Genomic DNA, 24,238 nt, shown 5'->3' with positions numbered 1-24,238 from the left:
TTTTTTTTTTTTTTTGAACAAAAACGACTTTTCAATTAAATAAACTTAGGGATTATAGAACGACAGACCGAAGGACATCCATTGCCAGACGATCGTCGTGGTGATTTAGAATTCGGGAAACGAAGTTGAAAGAACAACCATTGAAAATAGAGGATATAGAGAGGACATCGTGGAGAGTCCCGTGAAGTTCCTTCTGGTGGACCTTCTGATTAAGAGCTTGGACCAGCATAAGCGAGTCGGAAGCGAAAAAGATGTCCCTGATGTTCGATTCGAGTGTAACTTCCACTGCTGTGAGAGTTGCCAGCGCTTCGGCCATCAACGAGGAGTTAACATGGGTCATCAAGGTAGATCCTTCGGCTTGGATCTGACCGGATTGGTCTGTAATCACCCATCCAAGACCAGCTGATCCGTCGCACCAAGCGGCATCTGTGAAGCAGATGAGGTCAGATCGAGGTCGAGGGGGTTGTGGGTTTTGTTTGTGTCGTTGATCTGGTTTCGGAGGGGGGACTTGGGCATTCTGCCATTCTCTGGCTCTTTGCATACCGATAGACAGAGTTTCCTCAGCCGACATAACCTTTTTGTTGAAGATTAGTTGATTTCGGGTGGTCCATAACGCCCAGATCAGCCATGGAGCAATGGGGCCAAAACCTATGCCGGTAGGAGGTAGGCAGATGAGTTTATTAGTGAGAGCAATACTTTCCATAGTTGAATTTATGGATTCCGATCTAATGGGGTGTTTAACAGGGAGCATGGACCAGAATCTTATCGCAAAAGGGCACTGGAAAAAAAGGTGCAGTGTCGTTTCTTCACCACCACAATGGAGGCATTTAGCAGAGTCACTGATAGCTCGATGAAGGAGATTTGCGCCCACTGGTAAGGCATTATGAGCAGCTTTGCATAGGAGAAGTTTGGTTTTTGGGGATGTTCTAAGGGACCAAATGCATTTATGCCAGTTGAAGTTTTCTGTGATGCTCGCACTAACCTGGCTCAGTGAATTGTTTTCATCCGCAGGTTTGGTGGACTCAAAATAACCCGATTTCGCCATATATACACCATCTTTTGTAGGTAGCCATGCCCAGGTGTCCTTTGCTCCTCTAAAGCTTGGTTTTAACATTCTGATATCTGTTTCATAAGCTGGTAGGATTTGTCTAATGAGGTCCACATTCCATTCTCCAGTTTATGGCAGGATAAGATCTGCTACTGTGAGGTTTTGTGAATCTTTTGTGGGGGGACCCATGGGGGCAGAAGGGGTGGAGACAGACAACCACGGTGTTCTCCAGATAGGAATGGAACTGCCAGAGCCTATTAACATGCCCATATTGGCTTGGAGTAGATCTCTACCCATACAAATACTCCTCCAGCCATGCGAAGCTGATGATGAAACTCTACAATCCAAGAAGGACGAGTTTTTACAATATTTCCCCAGGAGAACCTTTGCAAAGAGGCTATGTGGCTTTGTCAATAATATCCAGGCAAGTTTAGCCAGCAATGCTTTCTTAAAATGTTTTATGTCTCTGATGCCTAGACCACCAAATTTGGTTGGTTTTGTTATCTTTTTCCAAACTAACCACGACATCTTATTCTTTTCTGTATTTGCATCCCACCAAAACCTTGTAAGGGCTGATTGGAGGCGTTTGCAGAGTGATCCCGGTAGGTGGAAGCATGACATGGTGTAGGTTGGCATCGCAGAAAGGATCACTTTAAGCATGGTGAGCTTGCCTGCAGTAGAGAGGAACCTCGAGGACCAACTGAGGGCTTTCTGTTTTATTCGATCCACTATAGAGGTAAACAGGTCCTTTTTCTTTCTTCCAAAGAGTTCAGGGAGTCCAAGATACTTGCCTTGTCCTCCTTCCTTTTGTATATTGAGAGTAGATTTTGTTTGTGCTCTTCTGTTTGGAGGTGTTTTGACAGAAAAAGTGATTGATGATTTATCCTGGTTTATTTTCTGACCTGAAGCTGACTCATATTTCTGTAGGATGCTTTTCAATTTGTGGCAACTCTGTTGATCCGACCGAATGAAGAACATTGTGTCGTCAGCAAAGAGTAAATGGTTTACTCTGGGGCTTCCCTTCGCAACTCTGATGCCAATCAGATTTCCTTCTCTCTGAGCTTTTAGACAAAGACCTGATAGAACCTCACTACAGATGATAAAGAGGTAGGGGGAGAGAGGATCGCCCTGTCTGATGCCTCGTTGAGGAACTACCAGTCCTTTTGCTTGGTCATTTACTAGGAATGAATATGTGACCGTGGTAACACATTGCATAAGCCATCCTATGCAGGTATTGTGGAAACCTAACCTTTCTAAAGCTGCTTTGATAAAATCTCATTCAAGTCTGTCGTAGGCCTTACTCATGTCTGTTTTAACAGCCATGAAACATCTCTTCTCAGCTCCGGAGGTCTTAAGGTAATGAAGGGTTTCGTGGGTAATTAAGATATTATCCGAGATGGCTCTTTGCGGGACGAAAGCAGACTGGTTTTCAGATATACATTCATTTAGAACAGGTTGTAGTCTTTTGGCAAGGAGTTTTGCAATAATCTTGTAGTAGACTGAACAGAGGGCAATTGGTCTGTAGTCAGACACTTTCTGAGCTGTTGGTGTTTTTGGTATAAGCCTGACATGCGTGTGGTTTATTTTCTATGGTAGGTTGCCGGAGATGAAAAAAGCTTAGACTTCTGCTATAATGGCGTTTCCCACCGTATCCCAATTGGTTTGGAAGAAACTAGCTGAAAATCCGTCAGGGCCTGGGTCTTTGTCCGCGTGTATGTCGAAACAGGCGGTTTTGATCTCTATGGGAGATGGCATGGCAATAAGCTTTTTGTTCATTTCCGGTGTAACACACGGTTGGAGAGCTTCTTGGACTACCCTTTCTCTATCTCTCTCCTGAGAGGTAAATATATCTTGGAAATACTCAGAGATAGTTTTAACAATTTCGTTCTCCTCATACACTTTGTTGCCCAGGGGAGAGTCTAACACTGAGATATTGTTGATGGCTCTTCTGGTTTTCGTTGCAGCGTGGAAATAACCCGAGTTCTTATCACCAAGAGTAAGCCAGAATTGTCTACTTCGTTGCTTCCAATATTCCTCCTCTTGTTTGTAGGCTGCTGAAAGCTTTTGGTTTAAAAGGTCTATGCACTCTTGGCTTGCATCATTGTCGCACATGGCCTCTTCTAGTTGATCACTAAGAGATAAGATCTCTCGTTTACTATTTAGCAGGTTCGCTTTACTACATTTAATGATAGCAACTCTTCATAGGTGTAAACGATGGTCAATGGGGGAGTTTGGATTAAGATTCCACGCTTTAAGAACAAGGTGGCTGACTTCAGGGTTATCTTTGAATCTTCTGTCATAACAAAACAGGCTTTTGCGATGTTGTTTAACAGGGTCGAAAGATGTTACCAAGGGACGATGATCCGAGCCCTCAAATCTTAGATATTCACTTCTGCCCGAAGGGTAAACCATAATCCAATCACTGTTCGCCATTGATCTATCTAGTTTGCATCTAACCACGTAAGAGTGCCTTTTACCTGTCCATGACAGGAAATTTCCCGAATGCTTCAGGTCATACATGTCACAAGACGACATGAAGGATCTTAGGTCAGTATAAGAGCCCTCTGAGCGTTCCGGGCCCCCACCTTCTCATCACTACAAGTGATGTCGTTAAAATCTCCCGTAATAAACCAAGGACCCGATCTGGATTTTGCAAGCTCCTGGAGTTGATTCCATACTAGAATACGGTTTGCTCTCTCTGGCTCGCCATACAAGAAGGTTGCATAAAAGGTTCTTCCCTTTGCTTCTACTTTCGTATCAATAAAGTGTTGGTTTGAGTTTAAAATCTCCACGGTTACGTTTGTTTTCCAGAACAGAGCAAGACCACCCGCAGCATGTGAGTGAGGGGGAACTAGGTGATGATTTTGGTAATCAAGCCACTGGAGTTTACTAAGAACAGCATCACTCGGGTTCTTAGTTTCCATCAAGAACAAGATATCAGGGTAAATCTTTTTGCGGATTTCCCTTAATCTTTGAATTGTTGTGGGGTTCCCCAACCCACAACAGTTCCAGCTCACCACCCTTAAGGAAGAGGGGTTGGCGGTTTCTGAAAATCCGCCTTTCTCTTCTTGCTTGCAGGAATGATTGAGATTGTAGGTGGGTTTGAGGTCGCGGGAGTTTGAGAGGGGGAGCCTGTACGAGTAGGGTCCTGGCTCTGATTTGGATTTTGCATTGGTTGGGAGCTGTTTTATCCTGCACTGGAGGTTTCAGGGGGAACTTTTGAGCTTTTTCGTGGAGCAGGGCGTGAAGGACCGGACCTCGTGGGGGCATTTGAGGTACTTGACTTTCTCGGGGAACCCTGAGTGAAGTTTCTTTTCTGGGTTTTTGCACCTAGGAGTTTTTGACATGTCTTAGATGCTTGTTTTTGCAGAGGGGGGCGTCCCTGCCCTCGTTTAGAGACTCCAGCACCCGCCTTATGAGATAATAATGGTCCATTTGGGGATGGCATTAGAGGGATTTGAGGGTCTAGGGATATCTGACCAGATGAAGCCTGGAGCTGTGAGGAGGCAAGGTTTGCTGCTATGATGGAATTAGCAGTGGCTTCCACCATATTTTCTGCTTCACTCTAGAGAACTCTCGCTTGCCGGGCTGTTCTTTCAATAAGGTCGGGACAAGATAAGTACTGAATGGTGACTTCCTGGAGGTCAGTCATGACCTGATCGCGGGAAGGAAGAAGTTGCGTGTTATCGTGGGGGGAAAGACGTTGTGGTGAAAAAGATGTTGTTGTTCACAGTAGGAGGAGGAGGTAGTGGAGGTTCAGGGGTTCCAGGGTTTAGTTCGAGAGGGGGTATTCTTGCTCTTGAAGAGACAGAAAGTTCTGCTGGGCTCTCAGCTGAGGAAACTATTTTTTCCCTCCACACTGTGGTACGTGGTGGGGGCTGTGAGTAGTTTAGATACCTCCTGCGAGAGGGGTGAGGTTCCTCCCTACTGTAAGAGGCAAATTATCTTTCTCGCTCAGGTCTAGTTCCAAGGTGACTCCTATTGTTGTTGTGTGAGTTTCTTCTTCCAGGTAATCTTGTGGAATTACGATTCATATCCTCAAACTGTCTTTTCCTTGGGAGGGAATTATGTTGACTTTGGTATGACCTACCAGCCTGTTGGGAAGTATCTCTTGGTGGCAGAAAGTTATCTTGGGGGATATAGTAGTTCCGAGTTAGAGATTTTTGGCCTGAGTTAAGGTTTCTTTGATCTTGCTTTAAAAATATCTCTTTTTTCTCTACTTGCAGGCCCGGGCAGGACGTCTTGTGGTGGGTGAGGCAGAAGCAGTGCTTACAGTGATTCTTGAGATTCCTATATTCCAAGCATAGCAGGGCTTCGTTACCGTCAGAGAACTCCACAATGGTTTCCTTTGTTATTGGCTCTAGTCCATTCAGCAGGATTTTGATTTGAATCGATGAGGAGGATATTTCCCAGTCCATAATCTTGCCTAGAGCCTCACCTATGGAATGGATCATTTCATTTTTCCAGTAATGTTTAGGTAGGCCCTGGATATCAACCCAGAAGGGAAGCATCGAGGGGAAAGAGGGAGAAATAACTGGTTCCCACCGTTGGATAATGATCATCCATTGGTCGAAATGGTATGGTCTATTTGCCAACACCCTGTTTATATCTTCCTCATTGTCGAACTTGAATTGGAATATACCTTGACCAAGATCTGCTTCGTCTGCTTTTCCTTGAAGGTTCCAGCGGTTTAGGAGAAAAGGGAATAAAGCATGCATTCTTTGTACCGCAGGGTTTGTGAGCCGGCCAATGAGTGTGAGTGAGTTCTCCTCTATCAGATCCGATGTGTCAAGATCGGGGGCTCTGATTCGTTTATGAGGTGGTGGTGAGAAATCCCGGATGGGTTCTTTCCCTTTGAGGTGGTGAGGGATGCGGTTGGACATAGTGGTTTGCTCACCAGGGGAAGAAGATTGAGACAAAAGAGAACTTGGAGCGGGAAAGACAAAAGATATCTACTGTGGCTTCAAAAACGCACTTAAGAAGGTTTGGTTTTTCGGTTGGGAGGTAGTAAATGCAGTGAGGAAGCAGTAAGATCCGATTAACACAGGCGATTAGCAAAACCAAATGTCATGCTTTGGAGAAGCTTTTCAGATCTAGGATTAAACAGAGGAGAAATTTGAAAAGATGCTCGAGTGTTACCGTTTGGACCGGCGGTAAGAGGGATGGACCAGTTGCTATTGGCTGAAAGGGGTGGGTGAGATCCGGTTAAAAGACATTCTCATGGCTCCTCGGAGAGTGTGCTTGGGAGAGAAATCTTTGCTCCTCTACAAGATTTTTATTTATGGTTTTAACTATCCATTGATTCAAATATTTTTAAATAAGAACCAATGAAGATGAGAGGTGAATGTTTGATAAATTAGTTGAAATATTCAAAATTTAATTAAAGAAATTAATTTTGTTGATAGATTAGTGGAGAGAGAAAATTTTAATATTTTATTTTTAAAATTTGAGTAATTGAAACCTAACTGAAAATTGATTTTCATTTCAAAATTATCGTTTATAATTGTAATTAAACACTTTCTATACATAATTGCAATGACAATTAAAATAGATAAATTATTGATTTTAACATTCTACAAAATGTACTTCTTTTATTATAGAAAAATAGAACTTAACACTGTAATTTTTTTTTTAATTATTTTGGAGCGAACTTCTGATAAACCAAAAAGACGTAAACTCGCTCGGACCCAGTTATCGAGGCATTCCCCATATCTATGAAGCTTGCCGGCGTCGGGATCTACCAACCCTTATTCATTTTATTAAGCTTTTGTAACTTTTTATTTGTTCTCTTGTTGTGCAACTACTCCCAAAATCAAAATTTCTCCTCTTCCCTGATCTTTCCCTCAACCGATTTTAAATTCTGTAGAGGAAATCCACTTTGGACTCATCCTCCTTTGTCAGTAACGATTCTAAAGAAGGGAGAAGAGTACTCTTATAAATCTAGCAGCGCTTCCAATATTAAATCTGAGATTTCTCTCAGATCCCTCATATCTGGCTATTGTGTGACCCTCGTCGACCACCGTTCTTACCGAGTTTCAGCGGATATCAAACCGGTGTTTAAAATGGCATAAGGTCCAACCCTAACCCACCAACCATCCTCCACTTCGGTCCCCTCAGTCACAATTCCTTTGTGGTATCTTAGCTTGGTTTTACTCCTTGCTCTGAAGCCACAAACTCCGGCGAAGCTCTTCTCAGATCTTATCATTTACTCATCACCGCCGCCGCTCAGTCTTCTCAGGCTAATCACCATCGATCCAACCAAAGGGGAGTTAGGGTTTATCTTAATGGACATGTTCCTTAAAGGCCCGTTAAGCTCACCCCTTTGGCCCATATACAGAAGTCTCTCCCCATATCCTATAAAGCCCAGGTTTGGTCTGAACTCATCTCTGCCCCATCCTAGTCAAGTGTTGTGTAGCTTATTGGTATCATTTGTTCGAAGACTACATTTGGATCTTAAGTCACCAATGTTGCTAGGTTGGTTTAAGAATTATTTGAAAACTCTGTTATTAGAATCATCTAGGGATGTTACTCTCAAAGACGATAGCTTGAAGGAAATCGGCATTATGATCCCATCACTATGGAGCGGTAGTTACCGATGTTCCAACAACCTCTTCTCGTCACCTCCCATGTGTACCAAGCCTTATACTTTGCAAATCATCAACTTTATGAAGTTCCCTCCTAAAACCTTGAAGAATAGTGACATTATGACCTCAACTCCATGGAGTGGTGGTTACCGCAACCTCTTCAAGCAAATCCCATCCAACCTTAGCACCGAAACCACTCAGCTATTTACTGGAAAACAGAGCACTCTCAACCATGCTCGAACCCTTGGCAAAGCTCTACCTCGAGTAGACACTCTCATTCCGGTGAGATCCTCAGCTTTGGCCTTTTCAACGCTGCTTCGTCTTCGCTTCAAGATAGTGGCAATCTTCTCATCCATGGCATCTCAGAGGTTCCAAAATGCTAGCTAGAATTTGGTTCATAGCTCTCAAGCCCCTAGTATCGATTATCCATATCTATCATTGTATCTTTATTGCTTTTAAATATGGGGAATGCCTTTGTATGGTGTTCTTAAACAATCATATCCCCATGTATGTTTCTTTCTACTATAATGAATGAAATCATCCGTTTGTTCAAAAAATAAAAAGGAACACTGAAATTTTATAAAAATATTACAAATTATTTTGTTCATTAAAATCTTATTATATAAAGCTTGGTTCTCAAAGTTAATAACTCACCAGATCGTGACACGTGTCAAGTATACTGATGAGATGTTAACACGTGTCAAAAATTATTATTTTACAAAACAGCTAACATTAAATCTACATAAAATTTACATGTTTATATCTTAAAATAATTCCTAAATCAAAAAGAAAAATTAACAAAATTAATCTATTTTTTATTGTACGCTAATTATATTATACATTTTTTCTCAACTAGATTTTGACATGTATAAACAAAAAAAGTAATTCATTAAGCATGTATATTATTATTAATCAATAAATAGTGAATAACAAATTTAAAAAGAATAACGTAAGTTATGTCAAAAGAATTATTATTTTTGAACGTAATAGGACAGCTAATTAAGAAAATAACATTCTATCTACGTAATAAGTATGTTCGTGAAGTGACCTTAGTGCAGTGGCCATTGGTAAATCCATTGTAAGAGGCACCAGCACACCAGGGATCGAGTCTCACTCTCAAAACGAATGTAGGGTTCATTCGTGCGGGTTCTTCAATGAAAGTCAGATGCAATGAAATGGAATCGAAGTAAATAAAGCCCGCTAATTTAATCAAGGATGGAGACAATGATGGAGTTTCAAAAAGTGATTCTATAGTTAATAGGATTATAAGTTTGGAAGATTAGTCGGTTATTGATGTTTCTGCTTAAAACTAGAGTTTTCTCTTTTGAATAATGTTGATGATTCCGGTACTAAAACAAGAGCTGCTTGATTGAGTAATTGAGAAGTGATTTTAAAATTTGGGAAGTTGGAATGGTAAACCATTTTAAAATTTGTTTCAAACCGAATTTATGTGGTTTTCTAGCCGATTTGGTTCGTAAATTGTTTAAACCCAGGTAATATGGAGAAATATATGAGAACTTTTGATTATGGTAGAAATAAGTTGAAAATTTACGATTCGAGAATATCTGAGATGAGGTCATAGTTTTAAGTAGTTTTGGTACAATGTGATACTTATGAGGAGTAAATAGGTCGTCGATCCTTAACGTGATTATGACATATGTCATGTTTTGGATTGTTTATAAATTTTTTATTTTGTATATTTGAATTATCGAAGACATATATACCATCGTGATTATACTTTTCAAATTATTAATTTTTGTTATTTTATAATAAATTTTCTCATTTTCTCAACTTTTATTAGGTTGGTCATAAAATCATTGGGATATAGTAGATAATTTTTGTTCATCCAAAATATCTTTGGAGTAAAAAAAATCATGGTTAAAGAAATTATGTTACAAAACAATTTTAGAAATTATAAGAACTATAATTATGCTAAAATGAAAGTAAAGCAACATAAAATTTGTTTAATTTGTTCAGAAAATATTTTATAGGTGGTGATAAAGAGCATACTTTAACAATAAAATAACTTTGAATGTAAGATGGTAAAACATAGAGAAAAATTGTACATGCTTACTAATTAGATGTTGCTTTGATAAATTATTTGCATATAAAATATTTTGTGAATAAGTTGTGAAAAGTTTTTAAAATTTGACAATAATAATATTCGTAATGATGAGTTATTGGTAAAAATTTTGGTGGGATATAATTTAGCTTAAATTATTGTAATAATTATTATAATATATTAAAAATATATAAGTATAAATAAGTGTATGAAGGTAAATACAAATATGATTTTTTCTCTAACTAATATTATTTATATGTTTAATTCAAGAAATAAAAATTCTTTTTATACTTTTAAAAATTTGTTTAAGATTTAGGATTTCTTTTCTTCAACAATTTTTAAACTCGCACATCGTGTGGGCCCTTATCTAGTTAACAATAAATATAAGTTAATATGATTTATTTGAACATTATAAATAATTTGTATGTATATATATATTTTTCAAAAATGTTGCTTTAACCGATTTAGGAGAAGAAGGCGGAGATATCAAAGAAATTGACTTTTTGCTTTTTGCTTTAACACTTTGATATCTCTGATTTCTCTCATATTTGTATGTATATAAAAGTCAGTTGATATCTTTATTGCTTTAACCAAAAATGTTGCATCCTATTTATTTGCATTTATTTTTTCTTGATCTTGTTTTAAAAACTAAATTAAAGTTTAGGATTTTCTCTTTTCTGGCTAGCCAATGACTTTTAACAGAACTTACTTTTTGAACTTTCTTTATGAAGAAAATTTAGAAAATGTAAATGAAGTAGATGACTAGATAACAAAAGGTAAATGAGGTCACGTTCACATGTGAATAAATGGGAGGGAATATAATCTCAAATTATTTAATTGAGAGAATACTTTCAAATAAACAATAAGATTAAAAAAAACTTTGAAAACCAAAAAACAAAATTTGAAATCCTATGATATCACTGCTATAAATACCTGAGTTCTTCCCTCTTATTCATGCAACATTCATCCATAAAACAAATATAACCAAAATAGTTGACAAAAAAGAAAGAAATTAATATGGAGGCCATTTATAAGCTATGGATTGTGATCGTTTCACTCATAGTGGTGAAGCTATGCCATTTGATCTATCAATGGAGCAATCCAAAGTGTAATGAAAAACTTCCTCCAGGGTCGATGGGTTTTCCAATCATTGGAGAAACTATTGAGTTCATGAAACCTCATGATGCTCTTCAGTATTCAACTTTCCTCAAAAAGAGACTCTTGAGGTTCGCTTATTTTTGTTTTGTTTAGAAACTGTTTTTTAACTTACTTAAGTTACTTTGTCATTTTTGTCTGAAAAATAAATATAGATATGGACCGCTTTTTCGGACAAGCTTATTTGGAGGCAAAGTTATAATCTCAATGGATAATGAACTGAATTTGGAGATGGCAAAGACAAATCGTATACCTGGTATCACGAAGAGCTTAGCACGTCTATTTCCAGAAGATAACAATTTATTTTTGCAGAGCACAGAGTCTCATAAACATGCGAGGAACTTGACACTCCAACTATTGGGTTCACAAGGTTTAAAATTGAGGATATTGGCAGATATCGATATCTTGATTCGTACATACATGGGTGAAGAAGCTAGGAATGGAACTCTTGACGTTAAGGAAACAGCAAGCAAGGTAAAAATAATTGATCAACTTTATGATGCCTTTCTCTTGACAATATTAAATAAAGTAGATAAGGTATATAGGATACATGGTCAACTCACAAGTATTTGTATTATTAACCGCTACAGATCATAATTGAGTGCCTTGCAAAGAAAGTTATGGGTGAGATGGAACCAGAGGCGGCAAAAAAACTTGCACTTTGTTGGAGATATTTTCCGAGTGGTTGGTTTCGGTTCCCTTTCAATATTCCTGGGATTGGTGTCTATAATATGATGAAGGCAAGTAATGAGTGCTCTTATCAATACTATATATATATATATATATATATATATATATATATATATACATATAGGTATATGCTTATAATGAAAGCTGTGATAATTATGTTTTGTGGCAGGCAAGAAAAACGATGAAAAAGTTACTAAAAGAGGAAGTGTTGAAGAAGAGAGCATCAGGAGAGGAGTTCGGAGAATTCTTTAAGATCATATTTGGAGAAAACGATAGAGGAAAGGAAATAATGAATATGGATAATGTGATCGAGTACATATATACTTTCTTTCTGATTGCTAATGAAACAACACCACGGATTCTCGCGGTTACAATTAAACTTATAAGCGAAAATCTTGAAGTCATGCAAGAGCTTCAAAGAGAGCATGCAAGAATTGTTGGAGATAAGAGTGCCAAGCAGTCCGGCCTAACATGGGAAGACTATAAATCCATGACTTTCACCAATATGGTAAGTGTGTTCCAAAATCATGGATAAAGTGATAAGATAATTTAAAATCATGTACATTTTAGTAGCTCACACACACACACACATGTACGGTACTTTGTTTCAGGTGATTAATGAGTCTCTTAGGATCTCAACCACAGTACCTGTAATACTTAGGAAACCTGATCATGACATCAAAGTAGGTGATTATACAATTCCAGCGGGTTGGAACTTCATGGGCTACCCAAGTGTCCATTTTAATCCAGAAAAGTACGAGGATCCTTTAGTATTTAATCCATGGCGTTGGAAGGTGATTCAAATATGATCTTTATTATTAACTATTTGCTTCCTAATCCACTAATCAAATTCAAAATTTTCACATGTACCTAACTTTATTAACAGGGAAAAGATGTGGATGCGATACTCTCGAAGAATTACGTTCCGTTTGGTGCTGGTCCTAGACTCTGTGTAGGAGCTTACTTTGCTAAGATGCTGATGGCTATATTTATCCACCATTTGTGTAGTTATAGGTCTGCTTTTATCACCTTATGACTCTGAATTTATATAGTTTTAAATTATGTCAAACTCATTACTTAGATTTATTTGGTTTGCAGGTGGTCAATGAAGGCAGAGATCACAGTAACTCGAAGTTATATGCTTATGTTTCCTCATGGATGTGATGTTCAAATCTCCAGAGAGACTTAAGTATAAAATGTATTAGAGTTGTTATATTTCGTTGGTGATCATTGGGCTATAATATAATAATAAAATAATGGCATATATATATTTATATATGGATATGTAATTTGCTTAAAAAAATATTACAATAGTAAAATAATGGCTTATATATATAGTAGATAAAGTTCGCGTAATTTACGCGGGTATAAAAAATATATGAAATTTTAAATAATTTTTCAGATGTTGATTTTATATTTTATTTGATATTTTTACATAACTTAAACTGTTGTTATAAAATTCATGGTTGTGAAATGATCACATGGTTCTATGCTGTCTCTGCCACTAATACCATCGCCATTAGAATCCTTATGACATACTAGACTGAGACATAGTTTGCATCGGGTAGCCGGAGGGAGAGAGATCAGATAAATTAAAATCGAAATTTCAGTACAATTGACTTTTAGGAGAAGAAGGCGGAGATATCAAAGTGTGGGAGTACTTTTTTCTTCTTAAGTTTGGATTTTGATTTTTTTTTTTAGATTATAATAATGAGAATTTTTTTTATTTATATATTTCTTCTTATGTTTTGGTGTTGTCGATGTTGTATATAAAATAAATTCACCTACCTACATGAGAGTATGATCAAATTAGATTTTGAGATTTTTTCCTTTTTAAGTAAAGAATGAAAAAACTAACATATGCTATTGTTTTTAAACTTATATCCGTTTTTTATGTGCCAATTCTAGGTTATATGGGATCCGAGAACATCCCTTTTTCCACTAGTGTTAAAATATTCCAGATAAGAGAGAATATAAAGAGGGGTTTTAGAAGCCTTGGCTATCTAGATATCGAAGATGACATTTTAGGATGTGTACGGAGGGGCACCTTTACAAAAAAAACTAAGAGAAAAATGAAGGAAAGGGAAATTAATATCTCTGTTGTTGTTCCTCTTACGCGTAAGAAAAGACCCAATAAAGGCTATGTAGATGTCTGGATCAATGAAAATAATGATAGAATGGTGTATCGAGCAAAAAAATAGTCAATTTACTACTTATTTCTAATGACATATGGATAGCTTTGATAGTCAAGAGATTGGTCACCGATGGGTACAATGTGCTTCTGGCTCATAGCCCAAATGCTCGTGGTGAACTGACTGAAGCTTCTACAGGAAGAATCAATTGGGGTGCTCTAATTCTCCATGGTGAAGATAATTCATTAAAAGAACTAGTTAGCAAGAATAATAACCCATGAAATAATATAATTATAATCAACAACCCATGAATTAATGCTATATTATCTAAAAAATCCATTACAAGTTTGTTATTTATTGTGAGAAAAAAATAACTTTGTGTAAAAATAATTCAATACCTTAAAAGAGTTACAAATTGTATATTAAAAAAAGTACTCAATTTTTCAAGTGTTTTATTTTATACCATAACTAGATTAGGACCCGCGATACACCGCGGGGAAAAATTATTTATAATAAAAATATTTCAATTATAAGTTGTATTTGTTGGTTATATATGTTATAGTTATATAATAATTGTTAAATAAACTATATAATACCAATATAATTTATTTTACATAATATTTATTTAATCAATTTAATTAGATATGTCTATTCTCTGATACCGACAGTGTTAACAATATAATGAAATGATGTTTTACCACTGTTACACCGAATTAATGATATTTTTTAATTTATATAAATATCGATAAAACTTGTCCCACTATATAACCATGTCTCGAGATATTTTAACTCACACTATATAATCTTAATTTTTAATATTTATTGTGTATCTACAATATAATATTTATCATATTTAACCTTTTAAAAATCTTTAAAATAAAGAACCTGAATAAACCAAATAAAAGTTTTTAAAGTTTGAATACCTCATAAATCAATCTTTCTACTCATTTGTATTCAGAATCATTTTGGTCTCTTTTATAGTATGATTCTGAACCATTGCCCAATTCTTTTAGACAATGTGGGATATTGTACCCGTATTTTTTTATTTATCTATTGAGTAATATTTGTCCGTTTTAAAATTTTTGTATTACATCATATGCAGGAAAAAATCACAAATTTTTATTAACTAAATGTATTATAGAATAATTCAAAATAATTTAAATAAAAATTCAAATAAAAATGAAAAGGAATCATATATTTATGTTTGAATGAGGTAGAAAGATTTATTTATTTTTTAAAATCTTACCTATAATTAATTTTGAAGTTTTGGTAAATAATATTAAAATCAATGCATTAAATGTAAAAACTTTCCAAAAAGTATTTTTGAGCAAAAACTGCTGCAAAAATACTACGATAGATAGAAAATTCTTGACCCAATTCAACTAAATCAATCAAACCAAAAAAATAAAAGGAACCAAATTCAATACTTAAAACTATGTACATTGGTTTTTTTTTCAACACCCTACTTTTTACTTTTTAACACTCCACATCATCATCTCTTTCCTCCACCTAATAATTCAACACTCATTCAATTTTTATCATCTACAATGGTTTTGTTTAATAAACTTCAACCACCTTACTTTCTTTATTTTATTATTTTATTTTATATGTTCAAATAAAATAAAACAAGTCTCTATTTATAGAGTATGAAAAATAATAAATTCTGATGTAAAGCAAAATAAAATATAAAATTCTGATTACTATAAATTAAATGATGTCAAATAGTTAGGATGAAATTAAAAGTATAAAAAAAAAATTTTGGTCAAAAGTATAAAGAATTTTAACAACCAATAATAATGCATCATATGTCCTAGTGGTCTCCATTTTTGTTTATCAACATGTTGATTTCAATATGGTTTAATCCACATAGATTTTTAGAATATTTGCACTCTAACACGCTTTTTTCAAAAGTATTTGTCATGTGACACACTTTCTACTATTTGGACATTTTCTCTATGTCTATTAACTATCATATCCTTTCACTATAACTCGATTTACAACAATGCCATCAAACTATAAATCTCTCTCTAGTTACCCAATTCACATGTTTCTTTTTCATTCTTTTATCTCTCTTTCATTATTTAAATAAATATATAATTTTTGTTAGTTGGAAAGTGTAGGCACAAAAATATATAATTTTTGTTAGAGAAAAGCAGAAATATTTTCAAAATGAAATAAGCAAAATAGTGTATTATGTCATACAAATCATGAACATGTGGACATGTTTAGATGGATAATTCTAGTTAACACTTGGTTATAGAGTTTTTTCAATGAAATCTTTCTCTTAAGCTCAAAGGATTGAGCGCCGGATTCCAAGTGTTTCTAGCACAAAAACCAGTAATATAATTTCCAAATCTTTCTTTACCGGTTAAGAACAACATCAATAAATTTGAAAATTTATAAAAAATCTAATACAAGAAGTCAAAATTTTGGCATAATTTAAGGTTCAGGGTTTACAGGTTGGGGTAGGTCAATTTCATGTTTTCTAGTAAAAAAACTTCAAATTTGGCTACATTTGTTAAAATTGCTATAAAATTAAATTTCTGATTATAGTTTAAGATCTAAAGTTTAGGATTTAGGGTATGATGAGGTTAAAATTGTTTGATAGTTAACAATGACTACTTCACCAAAACAAAAGTAGTTTTTAGTGGACATGTATAACTTATCGTCCATGTGGACTTGATTTTATGGACATGAAAGATTAAAATTGTTTGATAGTTAACCATGACTACTTTATCAAACCACAATTTTCTTAATTAATTAGGTATTCATATGTTTTTTCTCTGATCATCCAAAAATAAGTATCTATCCATGCATGTTAACCATCCACATAATAGTGAACAACATCAATGAATTTGAAATTTATAAAGAATGTAAGACAAGGAGTAAAAAATTTGGCCTAATTTAAGGTTTAGGATTTACTGGTTGGGGTAGGTCAATTTCATGTTTTCTAGTAAAAAATCTTCAGTTTGACTACATTTGTTAAAATTGCTATGAAATTAAATTTATGATCATGGTTTATGATCTAAGGTTAAGGTATAAAGTTTAGGATTTAGGCTTTAGGGTTTAGACTCTAGGGTTTAGGATTTAAGATTTAGGGTTTATGGTTTAAGGTTTAGGGTTTAGGGTTTAAGGTTTAGGGTTTAGGGTTTAGGGTTTAAAGGTTTAGGGTTTAGGGTTTGAGGTTTAGTATAGGATATAATGAACGGCTTCATGCTTAGATTTTTAGGGGATATGATGAGGTTAAAATTGTTTGATAGTTAACAATGACTACTTCACCAAAACACAAATAGTTTTTTGTGGACGTGTATAACTCATCCATGTGGACTTGATTTTATGGACATGAAATATTAAAATCGATTGATAGTTAACCATGACTACTTTACCAAACCACAAGTTGTTTGATTAATTGGTCATCCAAAATAAGTATCCATCTATGCATGTTAACCATCCACATAATCACGAACAATATCAATAAATTTGGAAATTTATAAAGAATGTAATGCAAGTAGTCAAAAATTTGGCCTAGTTTAAGGTTCATGGTTTATAGGTCGGGCTGGGTCAATTTCATGTTTTGTAGTAAAAGATCTTCATATTTGGTTATATTTGTTAAAATTGCTATGAAATTAAATTTATGATTACTATTATGATCTAAGGTTAAGGTTTATAGTTTAGGATTTAGGCTTTAGGGTTTAGGGCTTAGAGGTTTAGGGTATAGGGTTTAGGGATTAGGGCTTAGGGCTTAGAGGTTTCTGATTTTGAGTTTAGGATATGATATGATGAACGGTTCCATGCTTAGGTTTTTTGGGGATATGATGAGGTTAACATTGTTTGATAGTTAACAATGACTACTTCACCTAAACATAAGTAGTTTTTAGTGGACGTGTATAACTCATCGTCCATGTGGACTTGATTTTAGAATAAGTATAGTATTCACAAATAAGTATCCACATAATAAGATATTTTTAGCATCCACACATAACAATCAACAAATATTCCATTATAATTGGATAATATATATTATAATTATTCATTTTAAATATAGTATAATGGATCTTAAAATGTAGAAAAAATAAAATTATAATCAATCATAAAAACAAAATCAAAAATATATGTCATAATAATTAAATAAAGTGATTACAAAGAAAGTAGGAGAAAAAAAAGTGAATAATAGAAAAAAATATGACAGAAAATCTTATTCATTGAATTTTAACTAATAGTTTCAATCCAATGGTTCTTATTATTTGTAATACAAACAGTTTTTCTCTCTCTAGTTATACCTCAACTTACATGATGAAAGTTAAAATAGTTTATAAATTATGTGAACAGCAGAAAACTTGGTAAAGGAGTGCTCCATGGACAGAAAGTGTGTTAAATGAACATACTTTTACAGAAAGTGTGTCTGAGTGCAAATCTCCCTAGATTTTTTTCTTTTTTCAACACCCTCATTATATGAAGTTAATAGTTGAATTTATAATTCAACACCTCCATTGTACATAATCTTAGTAATTTTCTTTTTGTCGAAAGAAATCATATATGTTTGGTTTTTCTTTTCATAAATAAGACCACAACAACACTATTCGACCCAAATCAATGTCACAAATCTTTCTAAAACTTATTAATCATCTAAATCTTGGTACTAATCATTTTAGTCGAATATATTATCAATATTGAGAGCTAGGTTTTTTTCATCATGTAAGCGACAGAAAACACTATTGTTAGCTAATTTGATTTGATTTTTTTCTTCGATTGAATATGTAATGGAATACCATGTCACTACTCATTAGTGGAAAAAACATTTGCACTAAAAATTAACAAAAATGACGATGGAAGTTAAAAGCGACACATTACTAAAACAATAAAATAAAATAAAAAATACCATTGGAGGATTAAATGATACTTATTGTAAACTACTAAATGCATTTCTTTATTGTGGCCGCCAATTGTTCTACCATCAGAATTAACTGAAATACGAAAATAAAAATTTAGGAGACTAACCTAGTTTATACTTATGTCACACAACAATCTATGTGCCTTATTTTATTGTTAAGGTCTGTTGATTAAGAACAGTTTAGAAAAACAAAACAATGGTCACAAGTTAATCCTAAGAGTGAAACACATCTTTTAGATACAGAAATCAAACATACTCATAAGGCATAAAGCAACTTACAACAGCAATATAAGGCATAACAAAAGACTACTTCATAAACTACAAAGAGAGAAGTGGAACTTGAACTTACAACATCTAGAGCCAGGGCCGACCTAATGTTAATTGCTGCTACCACATACGAGAGAGGGAATGTCTAAACCGCTACACCATGATTACTGTTCTGAAAATGATGTCTTTAAACTGTTTCATATAAAGTTGATGTCTAAAGCCTTTGGTTCATGGCCGGATCTGTCTAAAGCTTTGAGATTATTTGTCCATGGCAAATTGGCAATGTTGGTCAAATTTGTCCGGAGGTTGTTCTTCTTACAGAGAAACTGAAGGTGTTTTCTCTTAAGACTTTGGAAATCCAAAGAGTGGACAGAAGGAGACTTGTAGATTGATTCACCAACTCTATTACGGTATTACCGGGACAATGGCCAAAATCAACCCCAACTATTTGCCAAACACTTATAATTAAACTTCAAGACTCTGTAAATAACAACCTGAACTGTATTAAAATTCAAATTTAATACCTAAACTATATAAAATGTTGTCAATTTCAACCTCTGTTCGAATAGTGTTAAATCAGAGTTTAATGATGTTGAGTCAGATGATCTGTGACATCCACATGGCACTGGGAATGACCAAAACTAAGTTGTTTTAGTCATTTTTAGGTGTTTTGTGGCAAGAAACAAAGCGTTTGGCAAAAGATGGAGTATTGGAGTCCATTTTCGGGTGTGTTGTGAGACTTCATTTTTGATTATTTCTTGCTACAAAATACCCAAAATGACCAAAACGATATAGTTTTGGTAAGTCATGCTACGTTGAAGTCACGGACCGTCTAACTCAACATCATCAAACTCTGATTTAACACTGTTCGAACAGAGATTGGAATTGACAACATTTTATATAGTTTAGGTAGCAAATTTAAATTTTAATACCGTTCAAGTTGTTATTTGTTGGATGTTAAAGTTTAGGTATAAAAAAGTGTTTGACAAATAGTTGAGGTTGATTTTAGCTGTTTTCCCACAGTATTACGGTACCTTCACTCTTGCCACCACCAACTCAACTTATTGTGATTATGTTAAATAGCCAAACAAATGCTAATAGTATACAAGGCCCTAGGCGTACGGTTGGGCCTTGAGTTTTCTTTGTTCTTATCCAACGATGTTCACCTTTGGCGTCGTGGCTATGGCGGTGACGTGTTCGGTGCCATCACCGGTAACGGCTGCAGCCGTTTGGTCAAAAAAAAAAAGAAATTGTATTAATTTAAAATTATTTTTATTTTTTTAATTCTAAATGTTTGATAATATTTACAGTTTTGACATTGTTTCCCGCATACTTTTCTTCTCTCCACCCAAATCTGCTTTCAAGGAAGGAACCTCAAAAGCTTAACAAAAAAAAAAAAGTAGAAGAAGAAGAAGAAGAAGAAGAAGAAGAAGAACCACCCGATTGAAATTTTTGAACTTTTTGATCTCCGATTCTTGCCTCCGCCATCGCGAGACTATAGCTGAATCTAAGGTTTGATCACAAAATTTTCCCGATTTGTATATTTTGGATTGGGTAAAAAACTTGATCGAATCTGGGATCGTTTGTTGTATCCAAATCTTGATCTGGGCTTCTCTGATTTCGAATTCTAATTCCACTTGCTTGTAAAAATTCTGATTTGGGTTTGTTTGAAAGATTCGATTTTTATGATCTATATCATCTATAGGGTTTCACTTACTCGTAAATTGATGAAATTTTCTTGATTTTAGGGTTCTTTTTTTATATACATCGGAGAGAGAGACATGGGAGCATTCATGTCGAGGTTTTGGTTCATGATGTTTCCTGCAAAAGAGTATAAGATTGTGGTTGTTGGTTTGGATAATGCTGGTAAAACGACGACCCTTTATAAACTTCACTTGGGTGAAGTTGTCACTACTCATCCTACTGTTGGTAGCAATGTTGAAGAGCTTGTCTACAAGAATATCCGCTTCGAGGTACTACTGCATTCTTATATTCGAATCCATGTTTCTTAGGTTCTGTTTCAGGTTTGAATCTTGGGATGTAGGTATAGAAGTTTGAATCTTTATGGCTTTTCCTTGAATTTGCAATCTTTTTGTTGTGTTATTGTCATGACATGATTGGTCTAGAAGCTCATAGTGTTGAACGTCGTTTTCATATGTTTGATACTTGTGATTTATGGTTTCATATAGCAAATCTGTGTAGATGGCTGTATTAGTCTGGTTTGTTTGTTATATCACAAGAACTGTTTGTTATTTCTTCGTGGTTTAGTTTTTATGCAATTGTCAAAGCCATGGACACAGCTGAAACCATCTCTGTTTTATGGCCTTTTGCATGTGTTCTTGTATGCCAAAACTGAATGATGCATATAAACGTTACTAGACTTATAAATCAGACGTCTTTGGTACATAGAGCTTTGAATCGTTTCCTGTAAAAAACCAACTGTTTGACGCTGGCATATGTACTTATGATATGTTGTCTTTAGGTTTGGGATCTTGGTGGGCAAGATAGACTAAGGACTTCATGGGCAACGTACTATCGTGGAACACATGCTGTGATTGTGGTTATCGATAGCACAGATAGAGCTCGAATCTCTTTCATGAAAGATGAGCTCGCCAGGATACTTGGTCACGAGGATCTTCAAAACTCTGTCATCCTTGTTTTTGCAAACAAACAGGATCTGAAAGATGCGATGACTCCTGCTGAGATCACGGATGCACTTAACCTTCACAGTATCAAGAACCATGATTGGCATATTCAAGCAAGTTGTGCAGTTACTGGAGAAGGGTTGTATGATGGGCTCGGCTGGATTGCCCAGAAAGTTACCGGTAAAGCCACGAGTTAAGGGAAATGAGAACTGAATCAGAGAGAGAATTCATTCTTCTTTGTTTCTTTTGTCTGCTTCAGCTGTTCTTTAACACTGTATCCTCTTCACTTTTATGTAACAAGCTTAAGCTATTTTGATTGCTCTCATTGAAACTGTGTCCAGAATTATTAAAATCTGAAAGAAAAGAATCTTGTTTTGTGTCGGATTTTGGCACTGTATTCTCTGTAAATTAAGAGACATGTTGATATCAATAGTCAACAGATTTTATCTGCACAAATGAATCATTTTTACAGAATTACAGCAATCAAAAACTGTCAGTTGAATGTGCATTAGAGAATGCTAAAGGTCATTCTTCCGAGCTCATAAACCCTATACATAAGCAGCGCTTTGAAGGTATTACACAAACCAAAGTCACCTTTCTCCACAATCACATGAAAACTATTTTGCGTGAACCTTACAGTCTAAGTGATCAATTAAGACTTTTGTAATCTGTGATACACTTTTGTTAAGCTTATCAAAAGGAATTACATCAATATTGGCATTACTAGTAAACTAACCAAAGCTGTTTCCTATATCCAAAACTCAACAACGATGAAACCGCTAACAAAGTAATGGGAATTATAATAAGAACATGGTACAATAACTCTTGATAATTTGTAATAATGTTTACTGTAGTAGCAATTAGCAAATAATAGGTAAGATTATGCTTATCATTATTCAATGGTGACAAATAAAAACTGTAAAGGTAACCCCACAAAAAACACACAAAATCCATATGCCTACTACAATATAATGGTAGTTTTTTGTAGTCATATGGATATAAACTTGTAGAGATTTTATCCTATATATGACTACAATTCTGGTTTTAGAAGACCATTGAAATGATCAGGGCTGCGAGGACCCTGATGTTGGACTCCAAGAAGGGCTGCGAGGAACTTGAGGTAGATTAGGGGTGCTAGGACCTTGAGGTTCAACTCCAAGAGGGATTTGAGCTTGCCCTTGTGTAATATAGGTAATGGGTCCACTGATGTGAATACATACTCCTCGGCAATTGATTCTAACACCGTCGCTGCTCCCAATCGTGATCGTCGCAGGACCCCCCACCGTAATTTTTGTCGTCTCCTCCATTTCTTTTGTGTTTTTTTTTTTTTTGGTTTATGTATTTTGTCAATAGGAAACCGTCGGTGAATAAATCTTTTTTATACAGTACATTCACTAGTTAGGTCAAAATAGTTAGGGTAGGGAGAGGCAAACAATGTCGGTTCGGTTAGTTTGCATACGTGTACACAGAACTTTTGTAATAATCAAATGTATTGAAAGAAAGAGAGATCATTAAAACATGTAACCAAAAGGTCCAAAAATATGTAGTGAAAGCTAGAGCGTAATGACTGTTGATTTGAGTCTAAATAAAAAAAAGAGTTGATCATTTTTCTTGCATTTGAAGATCCAATGAAGTTTTCAGAAGTAAGAAAAATCCTTAAGAAGAAAAGTTTATAAGAGGTTATGTGATCTGATTGTATCACTAACTTAATTTTATCTCAGTTCATTGACTTGATTTGTCAGTAAAGTTAGAAAGACGCTCTTTCTTGAAGAGCAAGGAAAGTGTTCTAGACTTAGAAGACCATCAGAACTACCAAGATCCAAGAAGCATAAGAATCACTCGAGATAAAAAGCTGTTCAAACACCTCGAGATAGGGAAAACGTAACCAGATAAGATCATAGAGATAATGTCTCCTCTTATCTTATCAGTTGCATTTAGATTATGTCTTGTCCTCTTATCAGTTGCTGAGTTGCATTTAGATTATGTCAAGTCGGGGAAGTCATACAAGGGGAATCTGACGTAGCCACTAACCGGAGAGACTAGACCGGATTTTGACTAATTAAGCCTTGAACCGTAAAACCTAGCGGCGACAACACAATCGTCGTAGACAGAGACATTGCGGAGGTGTTCGGTTTGGTCTTTGATTAAGGGAGGTAGGGTGATTGTCTATGAAGGGTTGTTGTTGAAGATGTTGGTGAGACGCACGCACTGTGTATAATCTTGTTCGTTCATCATAGCTAGCCATCCTCTCGATGATCCTATTATACTCGAGGATTTATGGAAGAGATCCTTGGACAGAATCTGATTCTCCATCTTCACATGCTCTTCTTTACTCGGGTCGTACAAGTTAAAGTTGACAACTTCGGTTCACGGGAGATGGTGAAAGCTTGGAGATTCCGCTGAAAAGATGAGACATTTTTAGAACAGACAAAGCCATGAAAGATGAGCCCTACTCGGTCACAAGGATCATCAAAGCTCAGTCATACTGTGTTTACAAAACAAACATGACCTGAATGATGATGAGATTGACTCCAGCTGAAAATCACAAATGCACTTAACCTTCACAATATCAAGAAGACAAGAACCATGTTCAAGCAAAGTTGTCCAGCTTATTGGAGAAAGGATTGTGTGATCTGATGTGCTCAGTTGGATTGCTCATTAATTATACTTATCTTTTTTTTGTCTTTAGTAGAGTATATATGGTATATATAACTCTGACCTTCATGTAACAAGCTTCGACTATTTTGGTTGCTCTCACTGAAAC

The 24,238-nt window shown here is 35.3% G+C and overlaps 2 protein-coding genes and 2 pseudogenes across 2 annotated transcripts; 2 read left to right on the top strand and 2 right to left on the bottom strand.

Annotated features, from left to right (window-relative positions):
* Window positions 1-52: 52 nt before the first annotated feature.
* On the bottom strand, window positions 53-3,583 carry LOC147926592 (uncharacterized; annotated as a pseudogene).
* Window positions 3,584-3,591: 8 nt separating this feature from the next.
* Window positions 3,592-4,598, bottom strand: LOC147926591 (uncharacterized; annotated as a pseudogene).
* A 6,040-nt stretch (window positions 4,599-10,638) lies between these two features.
* Window positions 10,639-12,940, top strand: LOC104746767 (cytochrome P450 708A2-like). Its single transcript, XM_010468289.3, has 7 exons — window positions 10,639-10,920; window positions 11,005-11,323; window positions 11,440-11,589; window positions 11,709-12,047; window positions 12,151-12,333; window positions 12,426-12,553; window positions 12,638-12,940. Exons 1-7 carry the CDS (start codon window positions 10,712-10,714, stop codon window positions 12,726-12,728), a joined length of 1,419 nt encoding a protein of 472 aa, XP_010466591.2. The 5' UTR covers window positions 10,639-10,711; the 3' UTR covers window positions 12,729-12,940.
* A 6,995-nt stretch (window positions 12,941-19,935) lies between these two features.
* LOC104746766 (uncharacterized) lies at window positions 19,936-21,858 on the top strand. Its single transcript, XM_010468287.3, has 4 exons — window positions 19,936-20,041; window positions 20,140-20,341; window positions 20,578-20,802; window positions 21,312-21,858. The coding sequence occupies exons 3-4, from the start codon at window positions 20,611-20,613 to the stop codon at window positions 21,669-21,671; spliced, it is 552 nt and encodes a 183-aa protein (XP_010466589.2). The 5' UTR covers window positions 19,936-20,041; window positions 20,140-20,341; window positions 20,578-20,610; the 3' UTR covers window positions 21,672-21,858.
* Window positions 21,859-24,238: the final 2,380 nt, after the last annotated feature.

Source organism: Camelina sativa, chromosome 15 (genome assembly GCF_030686135.1).
Source record: "Camelina sativa cultivar CO46 ecotype springtype chromosome 15, ASM3068613v1".
Classification (NCBI taxonomy): Eukaryota; Viridiplantae; Streptophyta; class Magnoliopsida; order Brassicales; family Brassicaceae; genus Camelina; species Camelina sativa.
This window is presented reverse-complemented; position numbering and strand designations above follow the sequence as displayed.

Excerpts from the sequence above, each read along its gene's own strand:
- LOC104746767 (XM_010468289.3), top strand. The coding sequence starts at position 10,712 with ATGGAGGCCATTTATAAGCTATGGATTGTGATCGTTTCACTCATAGTG. Across the intron at positions 10,921-11,004 it reads CTCAAAAAGAGACTCTTGAG|ATATGGACCGCTTTTTCGGA; the intron begins GTTCGCTTATTT and ends AAATAAATATAG. Across the intron at positions 12,048-12,150 it reads CCATGACTTTCACCAATATG|GTGATTAATGAGTCTCTTAG; the intron begins GTAAGTGTGTTC and ends ACTTTGTTTCAG.
- LOC104746766 (XM_010468287.3), top strand. The coding sequence starts at position 20,611 with ATGGGAGCATTCATGTCGAGGTTTTGGTTCATGATGTTTCCTGCAAAA. Across the intron at positions 20,803-21,311 it reads ACAAGAATATCCGCTTCGAG|GTTTGGGATCTTGGTGGGCA; the intron begins GTACTACTGCAT and ends TGTTGTCTTTAG.